This window comes from Vigna umbellata, chromosome 1 (assembly GCF_029865625.1).
Source record: "Vigna umbellata cultivar VRB3 chromosome 1, Vumbellata_1.0, whole genome shotgun sequence".
Taxonomy (NCBI): domain Eukaryota; kingdom Viridiplantae; phylum Streptophyta; class Magnoliopsida; order Fabales; family Fabaceae; genus Vigna; species Vigna umbellata.
In genome coordinates this window covers 44,372,461-44,399,994 of record NC_142165.1, presented here as the reverse complement: position 1 = coordinate 44,399,994, position 27,534 = coordinate 44,372,461, and the positions used below count along the sequence as shown (strand labels likewise).

The 27,534-nt window shown below is 26.9% G+C and overlaps 2 protein-coding genes across 2 annotated transcripts in view; one reads left to right on the top strand and one right to left on the bottom strand.

Moving 5' to 3' along the window:
- Nucleotides 1–10,023, top strand: part of LOC124827430 (sec14 cytosolic factor-like) — an 18,360-nt gene extending 8,337 nt beyond the window's left edge. Inside the window, exons 2-7 of the mRNA XM_047300486.2 lie at nt 5,466–5,654; nt 8,745–9,003; nt 9,124–9,160; nt 9,258–9,363; nt 9,543–9,653; nt 9,736–10,023. Of these exons, the coding sequence (XP_047156442.1) occupies nt 5,529–5,654; nt 8,745–9,003; nt 9,124–9,160; nt 9,258–9,363; nt 9,543–9,653; nt 9,736–9,852 (756 nt within the window). The 5' untranslated portion in view covers nt 5,466–5,528 and the 3' untranslated portion in view covers nt 9,853–10,023. The remainder of the gene's footprint in view (nt 1–5,465; nt 5,655–8,744; nt 9,004–9,123; nt 9,161–9,257; nt 9,364–9,542; nt 9,654–9,735) is intronic.
- An 8,476-nt stretch (nt 10,024–18,499) lies between these two features.
- LOC124827434 (ethylene-responsive transcription factor ERF115-like) lies at nt 18,500–26,486 on the bottom strand. Its single transcript, XM_088104564.1, has 3 exons — nt 26,468–26,486; nt 21,960–22,199; nt 18,500–19,050 (listed from the first exon to the last, which is right to left on the bottom strand). The coding sequence occupies exons 1-3, from the start codon at nt 26,484–26,486 to the stop codon at nt 18,626–18,628; spliced, it is 684 nt and encodes a 227-aa protein (XP_087960690.1). The 3' UTR covers nt 18,500–18,625.
- Between the last annotated feature and the right edge of the window lie 1,048 nt (nt 26,487–27,534).

Genomic DNA, 27,534 nt, shown 5'->3' with positions numbered 1-27,534 from the left:
GATTTTTGTACACTTCTATAAAACCACAATACACATCATCACAATATATCATGATATTATTATATGTCATCCTAATTATATCTATTCACCATATATCATCTAATTATATTTCAGCACCAAATACATTCTCATACTTTTAATTCAACATGTAGTGCACATGCATATGTATACACATAAAACATACATTACCATCATATATCAATACTAAATTACCAATGTAGTGAATAAAAACCATTACAAATATGTCACTTGAGTGGATTTACTTGCTCGAGCAATCTACCTTCAAACAATAGAAAAAAATTCATTGTATGTCACTTAAATGATGTCAATTTTAGAGACGAGAGAATCTATATTATACTTTTATCTCTTAAGTATTCTCTTATCACCTAAGCAACTGAATTTGCATCTCATGTCACTTAAACATTACATTATTGTCATGTCACCAAAACATTACATTATTGTCTAAGCAAAACGACTTGTAATATAAGTCACAATTCAACATCGTAACTTGTTACACACTATCAATTTTTATACCTCAAGCAAAATTTTAACTCTTTATTGCTTGGACAAAGTGATAATAATTATAGAGAAAAGAAAACTTTAGGTCAATTTTTTCACTAAACTCTCATGTCATACCTTAAATGGAAGAGTTATATTGATAAAACATATTGGTAATTAAATGACATGTTTGGTATAAATAATAATTATTCGTCATTTCAGTATGTTGATAAAAACTAATTTGTGTAATAATAGAAATTAAACTATTCAAATTGTAACGTTTAAATTGTTGTGTTTTTAAGAATAAAGAATTATACTTCATCAAATTTTTTAAATAGTTTCTAACGTAAATATTATATAATATTAAAATTAATTTACTGAAATATTCATTAAATTATTTTTAAAAATTATACAAGTTATACGTTTTAAATATTAAGTATTTTTGTTATAATACTTAACTAGTCTAAAAAATATTGGTAGCTTATTAAATTTAAAAGTGCTACACAGAATGAAAAATTAAATATTTTAAATTAATACATTTAAAAGATTTATTGATTAATTTTTTTACTATTAAACTAAGTCCCCAAAGTTTTAAGATAATTAAATAAGATATTTTTTTATTGAAACTTACATTTAATTTGGCAGACCAATTCCGGCAGCTTCTTATTAGCCTGTGAGAGTGACTTGACTTTTGAGTTGACGCGAACCACGCGCTGTCATATCATGTGCATGTGACGTGAGTTATGAACCAACTAACAATACAGTTGAGCCAAAACAAATAAATTCCTATCAAATTTAATCATATAACTTGGGTGGGACTTTAGGTTTATTTACATAAAACATGTCCATTACTATTTCATTTATATTTTATTTTATTTCTAGTGAAATAAGTTAAAAAAATACTTACATATGGAATTCAATACAATTTTAAACAAATTTAAATTCACTAAATTTTAAAAAATTTAATTAATAATTTATTTTTTTATATTTAAATATATGATTATTTTTGTTATTATATTTATTTTATTTAATTGAGTCTTATATTAGTTAAATAAAAATAACATGATTTTTTATTAAATGAAACTCTTTTTCCTTCACATATAATTCATAGAGATTGTTTCATTTAGATTGAAGATTGTTTCTAATATCACAAATACAAGATTTTTATTTTTGTAAACTACATCATCAAAAAGTCAACACATAAACCTAATGATGACTTTTGGGTTCATTCTTAAAAATTCATGTAGAACGACGCTGAAAGGAAAATGAGACCATAATGTTTCCATATAAAAAAATATAGAGATTCAAATGAGTTAGAAAAAAAAATATAAAACAAAATATCAATTAAGTTTTTTATTGGTACGACACATGATTACCATTCAAGTTCAAGCTAATTTAATGGAATAGACCACTATTTAAATATTAAAACTCAATTGAACCGAAAACAAATATATAGACCAAAACGAATGAAAAAACTTAAACATAAAAATTAAATTATTAATTAAATATTTTTAAACAACTCCTTAATATATAATACTATAAATATTCTTAAATGATAAAAATATTATTACAACAAAATGACTCACATTCAACTCGAGTGTTTAGAAAATATTTATAGAGTACCAAAAATAAACATACAAATGATTTTTTTTAAGATGTTAAATAAATAAAACATGCTAAAGTTTAAGCAAATTAATTTTATTTATATATTAATTTTATATATGTAAGTAAGTTGCACTGGTTTATTTTGTTTTAAAAAGTAGATTTTAAATAACTTAACTCCATTTAATTTAATGATATTTTTTAAAAATAGTTTACTGTTAATATATATATATATATATATATATATATATATATATATATATATATATATATATATGGGGTTTGCTAACGCGCGTATACTTATTTTTCAGTTGGTACATTTTAGCAATGTGTACCGGATTTTAGTAGATAAAAATACCCTTATATATCATGGATTCTAAGTTTTAAGGTTAAGAGTATTTTTATAATTTTCATTCTCAAAACTTAAAAAAAAAAAAAAACCCTCCAAATTCTTACTCACCTCTCTCATTCTCTTTCATCTCTCTCACTCCAACCTTTTCTTTGTCATCGATACTGTAGCCCCAATTGAAAAAAATCAGAAACACTTGTCTTTAAACAATTTGCCTTTGTAAATAGTTGAGTCATTGACATATTCACCTTCAGGCAAAGGTTCATTCAAGATCTCTTCAATCTCACCATCTTCACTAATTTCTCTAATTTCATCATCTGCATATGTTGAATCATCATCTCTAAAAAAACCCTCCAGGCCAATTACCAATTCTTTCGGATGTCATTATGAAAATTAGATAAAATTATATACGACAAAAATTATAAAATGAAAACTCATTATAAAGTCATTTTTTGTAAGAAATTGTTTAACGACGAGTGTTTCTGATTTTTTTCTAGGCCACTTACCAATTTCTTTGATGTCATTATGCTTGTGAAAATTAGATAAAATTAGATAAGACAAAAATTATAAAATAAAAACTCATTATAAAATCATTTTCTGTAAGAAATTGTTTAACAAGTATTTCTGATTTTTTCGAAGTCAATTACCAATTCCTTTATGCTTGTGAAAATTAGATAAGACAAAAATTATAAGATCAAAACTCATTATAAAATCATTTTTTTGTAAGATTGTTTAACGACAAGTGTTTCTGATTTTTTTCAATTGGGGCTACACTAGGATGTTTCTGATTTTTTTCAATTGGGGCTACAGCAGGGATGACAGAGAAAAGATTGGAGTGAGAAAGATGAAAGAGAAAGGGTTGAGAGGAATGAGAGAGGTGAGTAAGGGTTTCGGGGGTTTCTTTTTTTGTTTAGTTTTGAGAATGAAAATTATTAAAATACTCTTAACCTTAAAACTTAGAATCCATGATATATAAGGATATTTTTGTCTACTAAAACCCGGTACACATTGCTAAAATGTACCAACTGAAATACAGGCGTACGCGTGTTAGCAAACCCCTGTATATATATATGTGAAGTATTTTTAGAATTTAATATAATTAATTTATTTCATGAGTACGTGTAAAATTACTTTTTTAGTTAAATATGTTTTTTAAATTATTTTAAAATATTGTTAAATATGTAATTAATCCCTTTATAGAATCAATATTCAATAAAATATTTTAATAACTTTTTATAATATAAAATTCCATTAATAATTTTATTTATTTATAATATATTGTTTTAAATAATAAATCAATCTAGTAACATATTTTAAAAATTAATTCTTTAGTATTTTGATCCTTATGTAAAAAAGACTTTATAAGAACGGTATAAAATATTCTTTTTAATAGGTGAAAAATATGCTATAATTTAATATAAATTTTATTTATCACATGAAAATGTTATATCTATAATTAGTTTGAAAATAGACCATATATTTTTTTTGAATAATTAAAAAAAATGTTTAGTTTTAATTAGAAAAAAACAAAAAGAGGCGCATAAATTCAAAAACGTGATAATTGGCCCAGACCATTTGTGCAAAAAGTTGACGTTGTTGTCAAAGGTACCCTCGAAATAAGGAAAAAGCAAAACAAATTGTAGTCCATAAGAATCGATTTTTGGTAACTCGTGTGAAAGGAAATAATGAGAATTAAGTTCATATCTGTCCGAAACAAAGAGAGACATATTATTTAAGAAAATAGTGTATCTATGTTATCATTATTTTTAATTTAGGGTTAAATATGTTTTTAGTTCCTAAACTATTGGTCGTTTTTGGTTTTTGGTCGTTTCTGGTTTTCGTTTCTCTTTCAAAATAAGGTATAATTTGGTCCTCATCCTTTTCGAAACGTTCGTTTTAGTCATTGGAATTTTGGTTTTAGTCATCATTTGTTACTAAATGAGTACCAAATTTTTAAACAGTGTTTAGTTTTCGAGGACTAAAACGAACGTTTTGAAAAGAATGAGGACCAAATTGTACCTTATTTTAAAAAAGGGACGAAAACCAGAAACGACCAATAGTTTAGGGACTAAAAACATATTTAACCCTTTAATTTATATCGAATTAATCAAATTACATAATTTTTCTTTCTACTCTATAAATATAATCAAATAATTAGTTTCATGTCTTCTTTATTTCTTTGAAATGAACTTAAACAGTAAAAAGTATAATAACATGCTGTCCTTCCATTAATATAGATGCTACTATAAAATGCAGTAGTATATATATAGATATAAGTTTAAGTTTCTTAAGTTATATGGTCGAAAATGTTTGTGTTTAAGAGGAGTGTATTAATTTAGAAGGAAATTAAGATGGAATTGTTAAAGATTAAGTGTAAGCAAGTGGATAAAGATGAAAAAAATTTAAAAACTCATAAATTAATTTAGGAAAATATTTTTTTAATAATTTTTTGATAATTTTTTTATGATTGTTTATGTGGTAACTTGTTTTAAATATATGAACTAACGAAACAATAAAATATTAAAAAAAATTGTTAATAATATTTTATGTATGTTATATTTATATCTCATTAATATATATAGAATGAGCCAAAATTAATATGATGTGATTTGTTAACCTAAGTTAGAGAGCAGTGAATGGGTGACCGAATTGACCAAATATAATTAATTGGATCTGGTTTATGGCATCGATATTAGTTGCAATCAGATTTCTTCACGGAAGCAATACGATACAGAAACCAGTCATGCATCATTCTCAACTTCATCTTCCAATAAAGGCCATTGTACTTCTTTTCAATCTCATTTTTCAGAAAAGATAAATAAACTTTCTCGCTTTTTAGCATTCAATGCTCTCTATACTGTTTACCTTCATGACAATCTTTCTGCGTACCAAATTAAGTTGTTCAACATCAATGTCGTACTGGTCGATGGCCTTCCTTCTGCTTTAACATGCTATATATATATATATAATCACTTCTACATCTTCTCCATAACTTACCATCAAAATCTGGGTTAAGGTTCTTGGCTTGAAGCGAAACGAGTTTGGCGACAGAAGAAAAGAAAACAAGAAGAAGGTTGAAATGGAAGCCACGAACGTGACGAGGGTTAGAGAAGAAGTGCGTGTTGAAGACGATAGCACTGAAACTGAACTCAACAAAATCCGTCTCTTGAGGGCAATGGTCGAAGCACGAGATCCCACTGCTAAGGTAAACTATTTTATTCTTTTTAATTTTTATTTTCTACTAAATTTTATTTTAAATTTCTCTGCTTTAAATAATTCTTAATATTTCTATAAATTTAATAAAACTCTTCTTTTAATTTCTCTTTTACTCTAAGATCATGAGGTACCGTAGGATTTAACTTTAAAATCAAAATGAGATGAGATCTTAAGGTGTTTTCAGTAGTTATGTGATTACTAACTATGAAGTATTTAAATGTTAAGAATTACAATATAGAATAATAATAACAAATATAAAAGAATTCCGTATAAAAAAAACTAAATTCAATTACCATTTATTCTTGACTGTTCTTACCGATTATCTAACACCTTTTGTGATCTTTCGTTTTCATCATTTATCACTATATAACTTACTTGGTGAGAAATTGACAGAGATATAATGAGAACTCACAGAACCTCTTTAGATGTTTGTTCGTACATTTTAAAAGTGTTTTTACTTTTAACGTTTTCTTCCTTTTAAATTTTAAAATATGCATTGAAGTTTCTAAAAGCATATCTCAACTTTTATCCAACCATATTCATGATTGATTCAATAGAAATATCATTTGATACAAACTTTTTATATTTTTAAAAATATAAAAATTTGTTTTTTAAAATTATTTTATTTTTGTAACACGTATTAAATGAAGGGAAATGTACGTCATTTTATCATTATTTTATTTGTATTTTAAAAAAAATATGTATTTATATATTATTTTAGTTGTAAAATAAGTGTAATAATTGATGATAAATTTTTAATTGGAATCATACACTACACACTGTCATTGAGTAAGTAATGCATCAACCAACCGACACTGACATGAGGCGAAAATATTAAAGGCCTCTGTCAGATATAATTTTATCACGAGGGATTATTAAGTTATCTTATTATTGTCCGATTTTGAATTTTTTTTTTTCAAATTTATTAGTCTTATTATTGTTATTATGTGAGTTATTTATAAAATGTTAATTACATTGAAAAACGAAATAAATGTATCTCTTTTTCAATGTGTGAGGTGAAACTGATTTTTTTATATAATTCATAATTGGTAAGAATTTTAAAATAATTACATCACGAAACATAAGAATGTGAGAACATATTCATATTTGTCAATTTAATATTGTTAAAGATAATTATTATATTTGAAATATTATTTGATTTAGAATTTATAATATCTATTACAGTCTTATAAAAAAAATTCAAAAGGTTAAAAAAATACATAACTTTATTCTCGAATTCTAAATAATGTGATAATGATAAAAAATAATTTAAGAAAATTAAATTAAGTCATTAATAAAAATAATATATTTTAATAAAAGATATCATTAATACAACCTTTTTCTCTATTAAATAATATATTCTCGATTGAGCAAAATATAATTGATTCAATTCTTTATTAATTGGAGTAATCATTTTCTATACTTTTATAAGAAAATTTTATTTTTGTCTTCTTCATTCAAACCATTTATACTTCGTACAGGACATGTGAACGTTTAAATAAGAACTCTCTTATACAAAATTATTTATTTTTAAGACTTTAATATCCTTTGAACTAACAGTCAACACTTTCAGTTTTTGAATGATGTTATTGTGATTTCCTATTTAAAATCAAACATATTTTTTAAAAATCTAAAGTCATAATCCATAGCTATATTGTAACAATTCAATTCATTCATCACTAACAAAGATTATTTTTCCTCCATTTATATACATAATAACTTTAAGACCACATGCAGGCCAAAAGAAAAAGAACTTGAAAACCAATTAAAATAAAAAAAGAAAACCTTATTATTATCTAATATTTAATTTTTGACATACATAGTAGAGACAATGTTAAATTATTCAGTGACTAAATTGATTAAATTCATATTGTTTAGAAGTATAATATGAATTGATCTAAACAAACGTATCATATTAATTTTAGTTACGGTAATAGTGTACGTACAAAATTATCTATACGTTTCTATAAGAAAGTTTCGCATTATTGACTGGGCTGTGAATAAAAGTCTTGAATTATATTTTTGTGAATAATGCCTAATAAATATGAAAGTTTTGTTGAATTGTGTGTGTCAGAACAAAAAATGTTGATCAAAATAGTTTTGTTGGTAAACTGTCTATTTTTTTTTTACTTAAGTTACTTATTATTGATCAATTTCTTCACGAACTCTTTCACATGTAGGTAGTTTGCATGTCCATTTAATCCTAATCTATCGTTAAGTATTTGCCTTGAGTGTCAAACCATATTGTTAAACAAAAACAACTGAGATTTATGGAGAGAAAAATATTGTTCATTTTATGTTTATTCAAAATCTTAGTTTAATTATATATTTTTGCCTTTCTTAATTTTGTCTATTTTCTTTTTTATAGTTGTAATTTTTTCGCTTTTTATTATGTAATGGAACCAACTATATGTAGTGATTATGGAACTTTAAATATGTTATAAATAATTAAATTTATTATATGCAGTGATCTTTGATTTTAGTTATATTTATAGGATTAATCTGAATTCTTGGATTATGTTTCTATTAAAATAATACTTACCTTATAAATATAATAAGAATATTATTGTTGGAAGTCCCACATCGACTAGAGATAAGGTCAATTCTTAATATATAAGTGAGGTGCAAACCTTACCTTACAAGCCAGTTTTGTGGGGTTGAGTTAGACTTAAAGTCCACTTTCTAATAATTATAAATATTAATTGAAGGATAAATAATAACAACATACGCAAAGATTTAGTTATAAAATTTAAATTTATTCTAAATAGGCATAGATTTAAAAGATATCATGGAGTAGTGTTTTTTTAACATGTCTATTGAGTCAAATAAAAACTATATTATAAGTTAGTTTTATAAGATTAAATTAAATTTAAAGTTTAAAAAAGATAGAATAAGAGTCATCCCAAACCTATTTGAGTAAAATTTGTTCTTTAGACTTGTTATGCTGTTCATTATCAAATCATTGCTAAACCATTATTAATGTTTAATTTCCCGTAATTTGAATATACTTAAATAGTGTCCTTTCTAAAAAATTGATTACATTACGGCTCAAAAATTGATTTTGATTTCTGGGTTGCAGGAAGAAGATGATTTTACGATTAGAAGATTCCTACGTGCTCGTGATTTAGATTTGGAGAAGGCTTCTACAATGTTCCTCAAGTACTTGAAATGGAGACATTCCTTTGTTCCAAATGGTTCTGTATCCGTATCAGAAGTTCGCAATGAACTTGCTCAAGAGAAGGTGTTCGTGCAAGGACATGACAAGATAGGTCGACCTATAGCTGTTGTAATCGGTAGAAAACATTTTCAGAACAAAGATGGTGGAGATGAATTCAAACGTGTGTTTAATTCCAGTTAACGCCATTTAATATTTACTTCTGTCATACACTATATATTGTGTTTTGCACATGCACAAGTTTGTCTCTCATTGATAAGTATATAACTTCTTTGTAATACAGGGTTTGTCGTCTACGTGTTTGACAAAATATGTGCAAGGTAATCCCAATTTTATTCCTTAATATCTTTGTTCTGGAACTACGTGTTTAGAATTTTTGTGTATGAAAGGTAATTAACATACCTCTTGGTGTATCAGTATTCCACCTGGTCAAGAAAAGTTTGCTGGTATAGCTGAACTTAAGGGATGGGGATACTCAAACAGTGACGTTCGTGGATATCTTGGTGCTCTATCAGTTTTGCAGGTATAGCACCATTTCTTGCCTGTTTCAGTGTTTTGACATGGTACAAACAAGACAGATTAGTGTGTTTGGTAATATGTCATACATGAATTAGGAATAAGGTCAATGTTAACATGTGTCTGTTTGCGTGAAGCTGGAGTTGAAGTTCGTACGTTGTAATGGCTGTAAATTTTTGGATGCAGGATTACTACCCGGAAAGATTGGGGAAGTTGTTTATTGTCAATGCACCATACATATTTATGAAAGTGTGGCAAATTATTTACCCTTTCATTGACAACAAAACCAAGAAGAAGGTTATGTCTTAAATTCAGTTTGTATCTAATTAAATAATATATAGTATGTGTTTGAGATGTTTGAAGTTGGATTTGCTTGCAGATTGTATTTGTGGATAAAAATAAGGTGAAATCAACACTGCTAGAAGACATTGATGAAAGTAATATACCAGAGATATTCGGTGGGCCACTGCCATTAGTCCGACTTCAGGATATCTAATTAAAGTAACTGCTAACAAATAAGGACAGACCATACTAGAAAAAATAAACTTTATTCTTTCTAATTTATGTATTTGTATGCTATTTTCTGTACCCCAAATAAAGTACATTATAGAAGACTGGCACAATATAGACTGGCCATTGTTGTCTCAACAGATTTAATTTGGTGCTATACTTGTCCTCATTCACATCCAATAGAAACCAATGTAGGTAGGTTATTGCATCAAATAGTGATGTTTGGTGTAGGTTACGATGTAAAATGCTGTTATTTCACCAACCTAGTTGATGCTTACCATAAATTGCAACATGAAACTAAGAATCAACTCAGAACACAAGTTTTTTTCTTTTTTCATGACACCCTGAGGAAAAATTCAACTTTTAAAAAATTAAGAATATTTATTACAAATCTTATACTGATCAGAGATAATTAGAATGTAATATTTAAATAATTAAATTAACTTTCGTACTTATAAAAAGAATAAGAGTTTGAAGAACAATCTAATACATACAATTCTATATTGAAATTTCAGACTTTGTTCACTCACTCATCTGAAACTGAGTTCCACTTATGCAAAATATATGATAACAGAGAACAACAAGAGGATCAAATATAAAGCTAGAAAAACACATACCAAACGAAAACATCAAATTATCTTACATCAATTTATAAAATTCAAAGGTGGTGAAATCGAAACAAATACAACTCTAAACTCGACAAAGGAGATCAACAATTTGATTGAACAGGATTCACTTTAGACAAATTACACTTGAATATGCAGAAGTAAACGCTTTCACCTCAAATCAAAACTGGCTCTTAATAATGAAAGTGAATTGTTGCCAAATTCTCCAAAGCGATGAGCTCATGAAAGTTCTTGACCAAAATCTTTCTAGAAGTAAGTAAAATCTTATTATCATAAGGGAAGAAACCTTAACAACACATACTTCCTAATAACTCTTTTATTAATGAAACAAATCAAACATATAAAAAGGTATATGATTATATTTATATTCAAATTAAAATCATTTACAAGAAGAGGATTTTTCTTTTCAAAATATAACACCCTACTACAATTTCCTTTATTAACATAATAAACATAGTTTTCTTAAAATTTTACGTTTATTATCATCATTAGTATTATCATAGTAAAAAAAGTTATTAAAAAAATATATTTTAAAACTTGTGTTGAAATTTACTTCTAGATATAAAATTAAATTATAATATAAAAATTAGTGTGAATTTCTCTTTATCATTATTAATACAGTGAGAATGGTTTAACTTTAAACTCATTTTTTATTATAGTATTAAAATTTATCCTAATAAATTTTATGTAGTTTGTTGTATCTATCACTATTATACATACTCTTCAATATTCTTATTAGAGTCAATGCTTTTGCCATACATATGTTTCTTTATTTTTATGCTTAATTTTTTTAAATAAGAAAAAAGTATATTATAATTTCCAAATAAAAATAATGTCAAATTATATTATATAGTTGCGTAAAACTTTTTACCGAGTCAATTTTGTGAAATTGACGGAATAACTTAATAACTCTTGAAACAACACGTTGATAGATGGAGATTAAGTAAACTTACTGACATTAATTTCAAGTCATACATCAAGCAATCTTAAATAAAATAAGACAACATAAATTTTGAATACAATATATACATGCATACCAAACGTAGGAAGATCGTTGAAGTAACAATCAACTTATGCACGAAAGAACTTGGAGAAAAACCCAAAAAGTATGTCACAATTAAACAGTAAAACTCATTTATTGAACGTGATCAAGAAGCCAACAACGCAAAAGAAAAAACAAAGACAAATATCCAACCAAGGAGAGACTCTTTACAGTGATCGGTGACTTCGGCAACATCGTATGGACTTAAGCCCAGTAGATAGCATGGACCAACTTTTTCTTTTTCTTTTTCTTTTGTAATATTAGTATGTAACAAGTAAAAGTAAAATAGAAGAATACGATCAATGGACAAAAATAAATAAATTATATATGTATTTTGAAAATTTAAAAGAATTAAATACAGAGACAAAAAAAATGTTTAAAGAGTGAACCATGAGAAGCAATCAAAACTAAAACAGTGGAGGCAACGAAGTCAATCTCTTGACTTTGTTGATGATTATAAGCGAGCTAAAGATTGACTAAATTTTCTTGTCATACTTATGAAAATCGCATTCCGACTGTGATGTGAGATCGAATTTATTGAGTCCACAAAATTCACTAGTCTACAAGACACTGATATTTTAAGAATCAATACAATACATAAATAAATAATCTCACATTATTATATTTAGGATGAATCTGGGTTTGACCATTCATTATTATTTTTATATTTATATATCTTTATATTTATATTTAATAAGTATGAACACATTTTTATTTTAGTGAGAAACACATATATCTGTATTTGATAATATCCTGATTATTAAATACTTTTCCATAGAATTAAAAAATCACATAAAAAACACGATACGTATTAATGTCATATATATTTTATTTTCTTCAATATTAAAAAATTATAATTATATAAATATTAAACAAGAGTATTAAATAATAATTAAAGTAAGGTAAAAGATGACAAAAACAGTAATATTTAGAAATAGAAACTAAAGTTGTGTTCACTTTTTTTATTAATGATTTGAGTGATATGATAGATTTTTAAAAAATTTAATAGAAAGAAAAATAAGATTATTAAATTATTCTTGATGTTAAAAATAATATTAAATGATATTTAAATAAATTAGATTTATTTTATAAAAAATATTTAAATGAATAAAATAAAATAAAAAATAATTAAATAAATAAATAAAGTTGTTATAATATAATATTATTATTATTATTCATTATAATATATATATGTAACATCCCATATTATATATAAGCATATAATGTAGTAAGTTCACATTTTAATGTACGAGAACAGTTAGAGTAGACTGTAAATAAGATAGTTAAGCTTACAGTCATTCCAGAATGAGACATAATTTAAAACTTAAACACAAATAGAGTATTTCAAAAGGATAGGACTCACAGGGAAATCCTCAACAACTAAACAGTAATTCAAAATACAAAAAATACTAAGAGAATCGTAAGGAGACAAACAGGTGTATATTTAATTATTTAAATATATAGTGTTTTAATTATTTAAAACAATAATGTGTATATTCAAAATGATAGATATGGAAATGGGACAAACATGTACATATCCATTTGATTTCTATACACAATTTAAAAATTTAATCATTACTTATCTATTCCTATACCCATTCAATAACATTATAACAAATTTGTACAATACCCATAATAATGGATTCATTCATCTTCCCAATTATCTTCTTTTAGTTATGATCATCATAAAGAGTTAGAAAATCAACGAACATCACTCGCTTAATTCATTTAATATGTTTAAAGCACAAAAAGCGCGTTGCAAGCTATCTTTTTCTCCTTTTCAATTACTTTATAATGATATTCGTACGAAGTGTGTATAAGAAAACATAGAATAAGGCAATTAAAATTATATTTTACCAAAACGGGAAAAAAATAATGGACGAAGGTGGAAGATGTTGAAAATTGGTAGGAATTATGAGTTGTAGTTGTAGGTAATACGGCAGCAATGCCGCAAAATTTGACAAAAAAGAACATTAAGATTATGGAATGAAGCAAAAGGAAGAAGGCCATAACATGAATCCAAATTTAGCTCAACCAAATTGACGACAACGTGTTCGAGTAGAGATATCTGACTTTTTATATCGTAACTTCCAAGCTGCAACATAGAGTGACATTGAATCATCCACTACTTTTATTCTCCTTTGACCTCAATCTTATCATCATTTCCTTAGTCCTACTCTTTTCTACCACCAAAATCATATATATATACAGTTAAATTTCTCTTCTAACATTTCTATTTAGTCTAAATTAACTACTTCGTATATATAGGTGAGAAAAACAGGTATCATTGAAATAAGTTAATGGAGTAGAAAAATAAATTAAATATATTTAGTTGAAGAGGAAAAGATGAGAAGAAATACAAAAAATAATTAAAAAATTAACATTACAACAACAAAAATCATTAAACAAAAACTAATTTAAAGAACAAAAGTTATTAGTTATTATATTAATTAAGTTAGACATTATTGTTTAAACTAAAAAATATTGGTATAAATATTGGTATTTAAACTAATCTTTGTTATTGATACAAATTTATAATTGGTTTATCAACTAGAGTTTAAATTGGCCTGTAAAATTAGTTATCAAAGTTTTATTTATTTATCTTTATTAAAAATAATAAGCTATTAAAAACTTATAAATAATAGGATAACAAAATTATTACAAGAATATTGTTGTCTTTTAAGAATAATATGTATCAAAAATAGTAAGAAGAATAATAAAATGTTTTCAATAATGTTGTTTCTTCTCCATTCAACAACCTACAAAATCAATTATTCTCTTACCATGTATTAAACAACAACCCAAATAGTACATACTTTAGTTTTACAAACATATTACTAATGCAAAAAAACTACCATTCTCATCTCAACAAATATCACACATTCTCCTTCTAAAAAACTAACACAACTAATCACTATTAAATCACATTCATCTCATATGTAAGAATCTTCAATTTCATCTCAATGATTTAACAATGACTTTGTCAAACTGATCATCTTTGAAAGACTCATATTAGACATTCTTTAACAAAGACTAACACTCACTATAAGTTAAAACCAATCGCAAGATCTTACGTCAGGATACAAGATCTTATGTTATAAGTTTTGATACAAAACCTACTTTAATTTATCACAACTCCATTTCTTATCTATCTGATCATATCTTAATGAGTTTTGTATCTAATGTTACATAATGTCATACTAGTAGGTATTCTTACCTCACCTATAAAGGACTACATATAACATAAATATATGTATACAAACATCATATGCTTCCAACCGCATAATTTGACCTTTTGCTCTCATTGTTATCATTTTTCTTTTATACAACATTAAAATATAACACACTAACCTTCTTTTATAAACATACTTTTTTACATAATTTACAATTTCACACGAGCAATATCACTTATAAACATACTTTTCTAAATAATTCACAATTTCACATGAGCAATCTCACTCGAACAGTAGACATTAACTTAAGTAATAATCAATATTCCTTGAACAACAATCTTAATTGAAAATAAGATGAAAATCCCACTCTAATCAATATACCTTGAGCTTTACAAAAATCCATTAGTATGATCACAAAAATTTGTCAAGAAAGCAAAATGCCGATGAAAAAGTTATCTATAAAATGTTCATCGATAAATTTTATAAGTGGATAATAAAATTCATTGGTAGTTATTGATAACCAAAAACTCATTGGTAATTACTGATAATATGAATCCATCAATAATTATCTATCCATAATTATCAATGATTTTTTTTTTCGTTGGTGAAATTCATTAACTACCAAAGTTTTGGCTACCAAAGGAATTAGTCTCTAAATTGATCACTATAATGACTAATTATTTTTTGTTTCAAAAATTAGAGACCAATTCTTTTAGTAGTCAAAACCTTAATAGTTAATGTTAGTGACTAATTTGGAAACTAATTCATTATAGTAACTAATTTAAATATCAATTTATAAACTATTTTAATTACTAATAATTTTTAGTTTATAAATTAGTATCTAAAGTTACTATAGTTACTAATAACTTTTTGTCACTAAAATTGGTCATTATTTAGATATTTTCTTGTAATGTTTCTTCTTCTTTCTATTCTTTTTTTTATTCTCTTCCTCTGTCACTAGTGTCATCACCATTGTTACTACTACTGGCGTTTCATTGTTGTCTTTATTGTTGTTTTCACCGCCTCCTCCCCATTTTCCTCCACCTCTTTTTCTCCTCTCCGCTATCATTATTATTTCCTTTTCCTCCTCCTTTCATTTTCTTCTTTCTCTTTTTTTTAGTTTTCTCTTTTTATTCTTAGTTATCACTATTTAATTTACAATAAATATTTTATCAAATTTGGTAAGAAAATTGAGACTGGTTTTACCAATAGATCTATTAACAGATTTTAAAAAATACAATTAACCACAAATTTTTAGAAAATAGTTTTCAACGAATTTTAAAAAATTTAATTACATACAAACACACTATGGATTGAAAAATATCATTATTGCTAAATTTACCAATAAATTTTAGCACAACATATTCAAAGTTTAAATGAAAACTTTTGCCGTCATTTTATAGTGGTACAGTTTACCGATTAAAATATTATTCGATAATAAAAATTGAATTATTAACATATTTTGATAATTTTTTTAAATATAATAAATACTGATTATATGTTATGTTTTGAAGATATAATTATTTTTTCAATATTATCGTAATTATTAAGAAGATTTTTAAGTATTTAAGTTTTCTTTGTCCTAAAACGAAGTTTATGTCCTACCTGTGACGTGTATATTAAATAGTCACTAATGTTTTAAAAATGTATTGTGAGCTTTTTTATTCAGAACGCGTATAAAAAATAAACCATCTAATTTTAAATGATTACTATTTAATGCGAGTGAGTTGAAACTATTCTTTCAATTTTATTTTTCTTTGTACACATAAATCATCCAATTGTTTAGACATACTCTAGTATATCTATCATAATAAATCAATTTGGCTTCTTCAACATTATCTATCTCTTATAAATTGATTTATCTCAATTGACTCATTCAAACATGTAATATTGAAAATATTAATTTGATCCATTTTATTAAGAATAGACGAGTAAAATTAGTTAACTAATGTAAATTTTAAAATTAGAAAACAAAAAATTACATATTTAATGAATAGAATAGTTACAAATAAGACTATAATTAATAATTAAATAATTAAAGAAAAGTAGCACTAACTTATTGCTCATTCTTCAAGAATTAAGTTTTGCCAGTTTTAACGTTATTTTTCTATATGAACTCTAAAACTTTGATATTTTCACATAAGAAATAATGATTTAAAAAAGATAAAGTTTCAAATTGATAGTCTTTGTAATCAGGTAGTTCTAAAAAAGGAACACCCGGAATCTTCAAACAGGTTAACAAAAAGTTGTATTGAAAAAACTAATAGACTTTGGTTTAAGATTGTAAAACACGTTGAGCTCAAGCAATATCTACTTTGACCTAATAAATAAATTAGAATCCACAACTTTTTTCTTTTTACATTTTACTCCTCTAAGTACATTTGCATAACTTATTGCATACCAATAATGTTCTTAAATTTGTTATAACTTATAACAAAAGTCACTTTAGGATAAAGTTCAAAGGAATAATGTATTTTTTTTCTGTAATAACAGAATTCAACTTAATTTAGATTAATCAGATTATTAACAACTTTTTAGACCAATAATAATAATAATAATAATAATAATAATAATAATAATAATAATAAAACTAAAGGCATTAATAGGTCCGAAAGCAGAGTTGGTAATTTAGTGTCTGACAGAAGGAATATTTGAGACCATGCAATTGGTCAACTGTTGGTTCAGTGTCTTCTAGATTTTAGTTTGGAAGCCCGGCGCCTAATTATTGTAACGCGGTTTTCGCCCTATCTTTTTCAAATTACCAGGTCAGCGTTTTCGCCCGTGTTCAAACCTCTCTCTTTTTCTTATTACTTTTACGGAAATAAAAGAAACAAGGTATGTTACCATGTGAATTTAATAAATACAATAATTAACTTAAAATTCATACATCGAAAACAAATCGTTATGAGTCATAATATTTTTTAATTAAAATTATTATGAATTCTAAACATTTTTTCATAAAATCATATAAAAATGAAGTTATCATAAATCAAAATAACTTTGGTTTAATTAAAAATAATCAACATTCTATAAATTGAAAGTCATCACTATTTTTAACGTTATTAAACATATTTATAAAAAGAAGTTATTATGAAATTTGATTACGTTATATTTTCATATTTTTATCAAAACATTGTCAGAATTCATGATGATTTTAATTAAAAAATCATCATGACTTATGACTATTTATTGTAATATATAAATTTTAAATCAACTATCTTATTTTTATAATCATGATATAAAAACTATCCAATTTTTTAAAACTTTCCTACATTTTTGCATACTTCCATAAAAATATATAATCCATACCAGTTAAAGAAGAGTTTACAAGACTTATTGATCAATAAAAATCCCTTTTTAAAATATCGATTTTATATACATGAATATTAAATTTAAAGAACTTAAATGGATAACAATTATATTAAATAACTTTTTTTTTGTGGGAAATGTTTTTACACCATTTTGTTTATTTCTTACCACACAAAATCGATATATATATACATATCAGTCATTTCATAGATTTATCTTTCTCGTAGTCATAAATGGTTGTTACAAGAATATTTCACACTGACTCCACGGGGTTGTTATGAGACGCAGTTAAAGCTCGTATAAACACTGCTCATCCTCTTCTGCTTCTCAACTTCTCTTACCTTCTCTCATTCATTCATGTCTACTTTGAAACTTCAGGTTTCTAATACTATATTTGTGTGCTGTTTATTATCAAAATTTGATGGATATACAATACACAGTTAATTAATTTATTTCATGATATTAATTATTGATATCATATAATGTCAATGAAAAAAAATACACACTTGGGTTGTTTGAACTTGCAACATTATTTCGTTGACACCATACATAATAAACATTGGTCTCTGATAAAGATTATAAGATAAGCATATATATTGCGTAAATTAATTAATGTAGTTTTTGTTTGGCATCGAAATCAGGTTTCCGTTTGGTAGGAGGCTCGGAAGAAGAAGCTGCGGAGTTCATCGAAAAGGTTGAAGACGATGGCGAAGAAGAGGAAGAAAGAATGGCATCATTGTCAGTTGGAGTGTGACGAGGAAGCAGTTGGAAGGGAGTTGAAGAGGCTTGTAACGATGGTGGACGATTTGTGAGGTAACCTAATTCCCCTGAGAGATGAACTTTTTCTGGAAAATTGAGCTTGGCTTTGCTTCCTTTGAATCTGAGAGCTGCTTCATCGTAAGCAAGTGCAGCAGCCTCCGCGGTGGGAAAAGTTCCCAGCCAAACTCTGGCTGCTTTCTTCGGGTCGCGAATCTCCGCGGCCCACTTCCCCCATGGTCGCTGTCTCACTCCTCTGTATTGTTTTCTTGCGCTTCCTTCACACATAGCCACATCACACGTCACGAATTTCAGCAAACACCTTGCGAGCATCTTTCGTTGTGCACACGCAAGTCACATTCAACTATATGTTACTTTTAATAACTTGACATTATAAACACTTGGAAAGTCGTAAGTGGTTTTTCATTTACTCCAAACATTTTTGTTTTAGAGATAGTATGGTGCCATTAAATTTAAACATTGGGTAGAATTCTTTCTCAAAGCCTATTTTATAATATCTTAATTTATCTTATAATGTTTTAATTTATCTTTTACACTTTCACTGTCTCTTATAAAACCTATTTTTTAATTGAGATTTATTTGATAATTAGCAGAAAGATATATTTTTTATTTTATAATTTAGATTCTAAAATTTGTACTTTATAGTGGAATAAACTACGACTCTTTCAATAAATACATACTTATATGTATTAAAACTTTATTAGTTTTATTTTTCAAAATAAAAATTAATAGTTTTGGTGTTCGAAATAATTTAAGACATTATCTAGAATTATGTAATATGTGTATAGACACGTCACATACTAACAACTATTATGGGATGGCATATAACATGACTTTGTCTGGATTGTCTAGAATTATGTAATATGAATTATTAAATTTACATAGTACTAAGATTTATAAGAATCAAAAAAATAATTGAAGGATTAAAAGTAAAACCTATCATATGTACAATGTTTTAAAAAAATATCAAGCCTTTCTCTTTCTCTTTCTCTCTCTCTCTCTGTATCTCTTTTTATGTATGGATATATAGATATACTTTCCTTTTTAAAAGAAAGTGGGTACAATGTAATAAAGTGGCATCTTTTTTATCTGGGGCAAACAAAGTTGTGTATAATTTCAGCTCACACACAACGTACTATATAATAGGGCACAAGATCTTTCAATTTTTTTTTATCAATATTTTATGTGAAAGATGTGTGTAATATACATGTAAATGAGTTTAAATCTGGACACAACTTCTTCACTATGTTATTAATGAAAAATTTATCTTACTAAAACAAATTTTATTTTCTTTATCTTTGAGCAAACAAAAAATCTGGTCATTTTTTTGTGAACATTAATTATTTTTTTTTTTACACATTTACAAATAATGGTTTTCTCTCTTCCTTTTCTTTATTTGGTGATTATGATTTAAAAATGAGAGAGTTTTGATATGTTTTGATATAAAATTGAAATTCAGTTATATCTTAAATTTTGATGCAAAATTCAATTGCATTAAGTTTTTTTTGGTGTTAAACGATACTTTAGATTTACGCTTGAGCTATTTACATTGGACTTTTTTTAATTCAAATATTAGTTTAAAATATTGTTTAACATGCAAAAAAAAACTTAATATCACTAAGTTAAAATAACTATATTAATTAAGTTATAAGGTTTAAGGACAAAAAATTATCAAAAGTTAAAAAAAAATGAATTCTAATTTTATGTCTAAATGCAAAGATTAAAACCATATTTAAAATCATATCTAATTTTATGTCTAAATGAATTCTAATTTTATGTCTAAATTTTTTATGTTGACCTTTGGCTTGTCTTGTGGCCATATTAAGGTTATTTATTTATCTAAGTAAAATTTTTTTAAACTATCATTTTATGGTAAAAAAAAAGAGAGAAATTTAAATGGTTTTATATCTCTCTTTTGTTGGCAACATAGGAGTGCAAGACATTTTAGGTTGCAATAGAAATAGTAGTGAGAAAAAGGACTCACAGCCTGTCCGTAAACTATTACTTTTGGTCTTAGATCTTTATTTTCATTATACAACTTACATTCACATTCTATAATTAAGCTGTATTGAAGCTGGCATTTTAAAATTATAACAAAAACAAAAAACTAGTTTTATATTTGATTTTAAAACTAAATATAAGACAACACAAACACGAAAAGGACTGGACAAAATAAATTATTTTTGTAATCACAAGAACACGAAACAACCTTTTAACTCGTAACACACCTTCAGAAAAATATAAATCACCCACATTGATAATAGCTACGCACAACGACAACTTCAATGTTCTAATTAACTAGAACATAGCTTTTCCACACTATATACGATCGTCCAAACTTTATTCACTGTAATCTTTAAAGTAGATTGTATTATAAATATAAGAAATTATCAATTTTCATCATTATCTAGAACTGTGTCTATATATACTAATAACATTATAGCAAATAAAAATAACTTGAACCGTTTCGTTGTATTTCTTTTACGCTTGCATCATCTGTTGAAAAAAGAGTTTCCTTCACTTCTTTTTCTCTCTTTCTATAGTTCACATCATTAACATTTTATTAAACATGGTTATAACTAACAGAGATGGTATATTTATATACAACTCTTGATTGTGATTACTTAAAAATATACAATAAAGGGTATATTTGTAGTTAAATAATGAGGAAAAGTATGAAGAATGGTAAGTATGAGTATAAAGAAAAAAAAGAGTTGTTAAGTATATATCCTGGTCCTATAATTAATAGTGTAAAGAGGAGTGCGAATACAATTTTTTTATGAAATTTTTTCATGAAGTTTGAGAAAAACCATGAACAACACATCAGTGCAAACAAAACAACATCCATGTATGCAGTAACCTAACTTGCAGAAGCACACAATGATTTTTAGAGACAAATCAAGAAACCCTAAAGATTGCTATCTCCAGCTACACAAGGTAATAACATATGTCCTTTTCTGGTTTCAGCAAAGATACAGAAGAACACAACAGGGGAACGTAATACTTGTTTCTGCATCAAGTCATGAACCCTATATTCTGATTCCCAATATTCCACGGTTCTTAATCACTCCTCAAATATCAATCACGAAAGCAATCTATATGGAAGAAAAAAGAGAAAAATGTGCAGTGTATAGTATATATGATAACGGCGCAGGGAGGAACATACCTTGGTGTTGTGGTGGATGTGATGGTTCGTTCGAATTATTCTGAACAGCAGTGGAGTGAGAAAGTGTGGTTGGATCTTCGGGCAGTGGATTGCCACCAATGACTTGAACAAGGGCTGATACCACAGCTGACACGTCTTGCTTAGATCGAGAAAAATAAAACGGAAACGCTTTTTCTTCTTCTTCTTCTTCTTCTTCCAAAGGAAGTGGCCTCTTTCCATGCTTTCGATCCACTTTTGCAACTCAGATATCGATCACGTGAAAGGTACGATGAAATAGGTAATTCTTCACTCGGACGTTCTGCGATGACTGTGAGTGAAATTTTGTGTATGGTTTTGGTGAACGTGGGAGGGATTTGAATCTGCGTGAAATTGATGTTATTGTTTTTGGGTGGATCGAACGTAAAGGCGATGGTGGAAAGGGAGAAGAAACGGAAGTAGAAGGAAGAGGAGTGAGGAAGAAGCTAGGGTTTTTGAATGATATGAAATTTTGAGGACTATAAATAAACCGAAGAAGGAGGAACCCAAAAGTCTTCTGTTCATCGTATTCTTCTTCTCCCTCCTTTACTTTATTTTTTGTTCGTTTACTTTTTGAAACAATTCTTCCGTTTCTTAAATTCATTTTTCTTTCTTGTTTGTCTTATTGTATGAGACTAATAATACTTTTATGACTCGCCTACTACCAACTTATTACAATAATGTTATTACTTTGATTTCATGTATATTGATTTTCGGAGTCAGGGGTAAACAGGTATGTATCTGTGTGGGTATACTATTTGAATTTAATTTAATTTTAGTGGATAATTTTTATATTAATTAAGCATGACTATTAATATAAGTGATTCTTAATTCTTTTCACATCATTTATGAAGATATGCTTGTTATGTTTACGATGTTTCATGAACTTGTTTTATTTTAAATTATTAAGACATTTTTTATTAGATGATTTGTAGAAATTTTGCCGTTGTTTTTATATTTTGGCCTTTTGTTTTATTTTATTTTAAATATATATATATATATATATATATATATATATATATATATATATATATATATAATTTTTCATTTTCTTTCTCGGTTGTTTCAAACTTTGAATATCAATCGAGTTTAACTATTTTTTGTGTAATGTGTTTAGACTTGCATACAAATTTATAAATTAATTAGATTATCTATAGAGCATACATAATCTATGTTCCTTTTTAAATTTTTATTTTTTTGTTATGTAAGAATGTTTAATTATCAATTACAAGTATTCAACAATATAATTTTATTTAGTATTCTATTTTAAAATTTATATAATTATAATTTTTTCTTTGAAATATGACATTGAGGATTAAGGTTATATTACATGAGAGAGTGTCCAATAAAAAATATTATTTATAAGACAAATAAAATATTTACCTATAGATTTATATTTATAAAATATTTTATACTGAGGGTGTTTATAGTGTGATTTGATTCCGTATAAAAAAAATTCAAACCAAACCAAATAACTTTTATTGTTAGTACATATTTTGTCTTATCTTTACATAACAATATAATCTTATATTATGATTAATAGTTTCATTCTCTACTCTATTGTAATTAAACAACTTTTTTTTTTATCAGTGAACTATGTATAAATGCACACCAGGAGTGTGTATCTCATGTAAAGAATTAACATCACACTATATTGTAAAAATAGGTTTTTGAGATTGTGTAATAGGTTTTGATTTAAAAATAAAATAAAACCTTTTAAAATGGGGTTGTAGTTTTGAAATTTTTTCACAACTATAAATTATGATTCTAAAATAACTGAACCCTATACTAATATAGGTTTTAATTATTTAAATAATCGAAACCTATACTTTTACAAACAATTTAAAAAATGTTAGCAATGAAATTTTATTAAATCTATATAACATAAAGTCAACTAAAAGTTTTAAAAATATCATTATTATTTTTTAATTTTATCTTTGTGTCAGAGAATATGTTTTCCTTTTATAAAGAATCAAAACTTATTCCTTTGCTAGGATTATTTTTTCAGATATTAAGAATCCCGTTATAGACATTTGTTATATTGCACGGTGTTTAACTCTTCGCTTTTCTATGCAATTGAGAGACACAAATGTCATTGTCATTCCTAACCCTTTCTTCAATGTCACCACGAACGTGAACGTTGCTCCATTGTCTTCCTTTTTTTTTTCACTCCTTTTCCACTGTGACACGAACGTTGTTGTACTGTATCTTCCCTCATGAGATGTTCGTTCTCTCGTTCTTGTGTTTTTTATTTTTTTGTTTTTCCTATCGCAAGCATTTCGTGTCCAGGTTCTTCATGCGAGACACATTGTTCCTCTTCACCATTGCCTAACTTGGTCAGGGTCAATGTCTTCTCTTAGACATTTCTCTACAATTGCGAAACGTAAATTCGGTTTCGTTGCACTTTCTTCCCTTCCCTTGTCACCATGCACTCATATATTATTTCAAATTATTAAATAATTTGTCTTCATTTCTACATTTAAATATTTGTAAATTTTTTTTATGTCATATATAGGCTTCAGTTATGGAAGAACTAAAGCCTATCTATTAAGAATATGTTTCAGTTATTAACCAAAGCTTAAAATTTTCTCTTTTTTTTTTCTCGTTTGAATATGCTTTGGTTGGACGAAGTAATAATGCGAAAACAATTGGTGTCAAATCTCTTCCCTAAACTAGTGTTACTTTCAACTCAAAACCTTAAAACAATGAATTCATAAGTCTTCTACCTCATATGTTGTTCATTTTTCTCATTTTTACAATACAGAGACCATACTTGATGACTCCTCCTTCAAGCATTCAAGGTGCAACTTGAAGAGAAGACAAGGTTGAGTGGAAGCAATGAAGAAGTGGAGAGGTTGAAGGTTCGACTATGGTGATATAGTGGTGTAGGAGTGCTCTTAAGAGAGGTTGAGTCACCTCTTAAGGAAGGATATATGGTTAGAGGAAACCTAAAGGAAAAGTCTAGCTTAGGTTGATTTACAAAAGAAGAAGGGTATAGAGTAATCTCAACAGAGTTTCTCTACTAACATGAATGAATGATTTTTACAAGAGGTGAGCTTCTCTATTTATAGGAGAAAAGGATAGCAAGTGGTCTCCATAAAAGGAGAGAAAATTCAAGTCTAGAAAATTGAATTTTGGAGCCAAAAAAGAGCATGTAACTAGTGTAACTTCCTTAAGTGACAAGGTTACACCTCCCATGCCACGAGGCGCATAAAAGAGAGCTAAACCTAGCTCTTCAATCTTGCGCCTGTTAGGATAGAAGATCCTAATTTTATGTGTCTCACTTTAAAACCCAAATTAATACATTTCTCCTTTTAGGCGTAAATACAAGGCCCAAAGAAAACCATATATTAATTGGTTATGAATACAACACCTAAAAATAAATCTATTATAATATTTACAAACAAAGTTGGTCCAAAAAATAGAGTTTGGGCCAACTCAATAGTTGAGGTCCACTTTCTTGTCTACACTGGTCATGGGTAAGGATTTTGTCATCAATACTATACTCATATGAGCTAGTCACCAAGGTTGGCTATACCAAGACCGACCATATTAACTTGTCAAGAAAGGGGTCCCACCCCAAATCGTGCTATAAAACCCCCCCTCCTCCCCTTTAACTCTCAATACATAGACTACAATACTCTAGTGACTTTGTAAGTCTAGTAGAGTTAGAGTTTAGGATGACTTCTCATAAATACGTATCTTTAGTCAATGCATAACACTAAATTCACAAAAGCAGCCTTTCTCCTTAGGAACACCATAATAACAAAATATACATCTCTTTGTAACAACTTTCCAAACTATCCACTCTTTTACATCAATATAAAGACTACATTCATCTTAACTCACAATAAACATCACCAAATAGGTAAACACAGTCACAAAAAAATAGTCAAAAAACCACATATCACATATAGTTCGTCTATTGGTCCTAGAGTTGCGTCCGACACTCTAGATCACTAGAGCTCACTAACTTGAATCCTACGATTGGTGTCCAGCAGTTCCATGGTACCATTCGACACTACATTAGAGTTTTAACCCTAATTTGACTTGAATAGGTTGTCCAACTTAACTATCTATGTGACTTTAGTTCCTTTTTAGTTTAAAACACCTTATTTTAGTTCAAAATAACCATAAGATGGATCAAATTGGACCATCCTAACTAAATCAAATAAGTTCCACATACAATCATATTAAAACAACCCAAATCAATATTCTAAGCAAATAAATTAGGACTCAATTCCATCATTATACTCAAACAATTTACTGATAAAGTTTATCATACAAAATTTCTAAGTTTCATAAAATAAAATTATAAGATCAATTCATACCACATGTCCTACAAGCATATCATCTTATTCATCACATATTAGCATAATCAAGAAACTCACAATCAACCAATCTCATTTTACCATTAAAAATCCACACACACAAGTCAAACAATTTATTCATCAAGTATTCAAATTATTACCAACTTTCCCTTACCCGGATACACGCTCCCAGTGACTCCATCGTTCCTTTAGGGATGCTGTTCTATATTTTGATAGTTATTTGTCTGAGAATATTTATGTAGGTTGGGTATGAATTGTCTTTTGTGTGAAAGGATATTCTCTTGTCTGTTTTTCCTTTATTTTGTCTTTGGTTTGACAAAATAATAGAAGGTTTTTATTGGTCCAGGGTCTAGTCTATATATTCTATTGGTTAAGGAGAGAGGGTAAGAAAGATTAATTCTGTTTTTTCTCTCACTGCATTTTCTTTCGGCAGAGTTATGTTGTTTCTTCTTACATCGTTTTTGCTCTGTAAAGCTATGGAATGGGGCTCATAGCTACTCATTTGTTTTCTGAATATTCCTTTAACATCATTCAGAGCAGTTTTTCTCATTAAATTTTTTTGGTGTATTGGTTGATAGCTTTCTTGTTACTTTGGGTCTGTTGCATGCTTCTTTTAATATTTATATTCTTTATTGCGAATAAAAAAAACATAACACCATTATACCATATTAAAGCTAAAATATCTCGAATGTATTTTTTTGCTGTGGTTATCTCTTTCCTTTTGTTTAATTCCATTAATGTATCACTTTTTTTTTTTCACAACTCACACTAATGTCAACGTTTTAAACTAAAAACTCATAACAATCCACATCCCTAACCCAAAACCACAATGCACTAACCCATTTTCACATAGGAGTATGTACACAAACAAATGAAAACATATTACATAAATGAATATTCTAATTCCTTCCACCAATTTTTAATGATATTGTGCAAATTTGAATGTATTTTTTAAATAACAGTAATAAAGAGAATTAAGTTATAATTCATTTATATTTAGGTCCATAATTTAATTATATTTAATAATCGTTGTGAAACGGATAAATTAATATTATAGGACAAGACGAATTAATCCATCCTTTTAATATTAAAACATTTAAACTATGTCACCAGCCCTTTGTTGTAGGCATCACTTTTGGTGTGTACCTTTTTCCAAATAAAATGAACTGCAATTTTGAAGATGAAAGGTGCATCCTAGATCTAATTCTTACAGAGTCCCTTAATTTTGT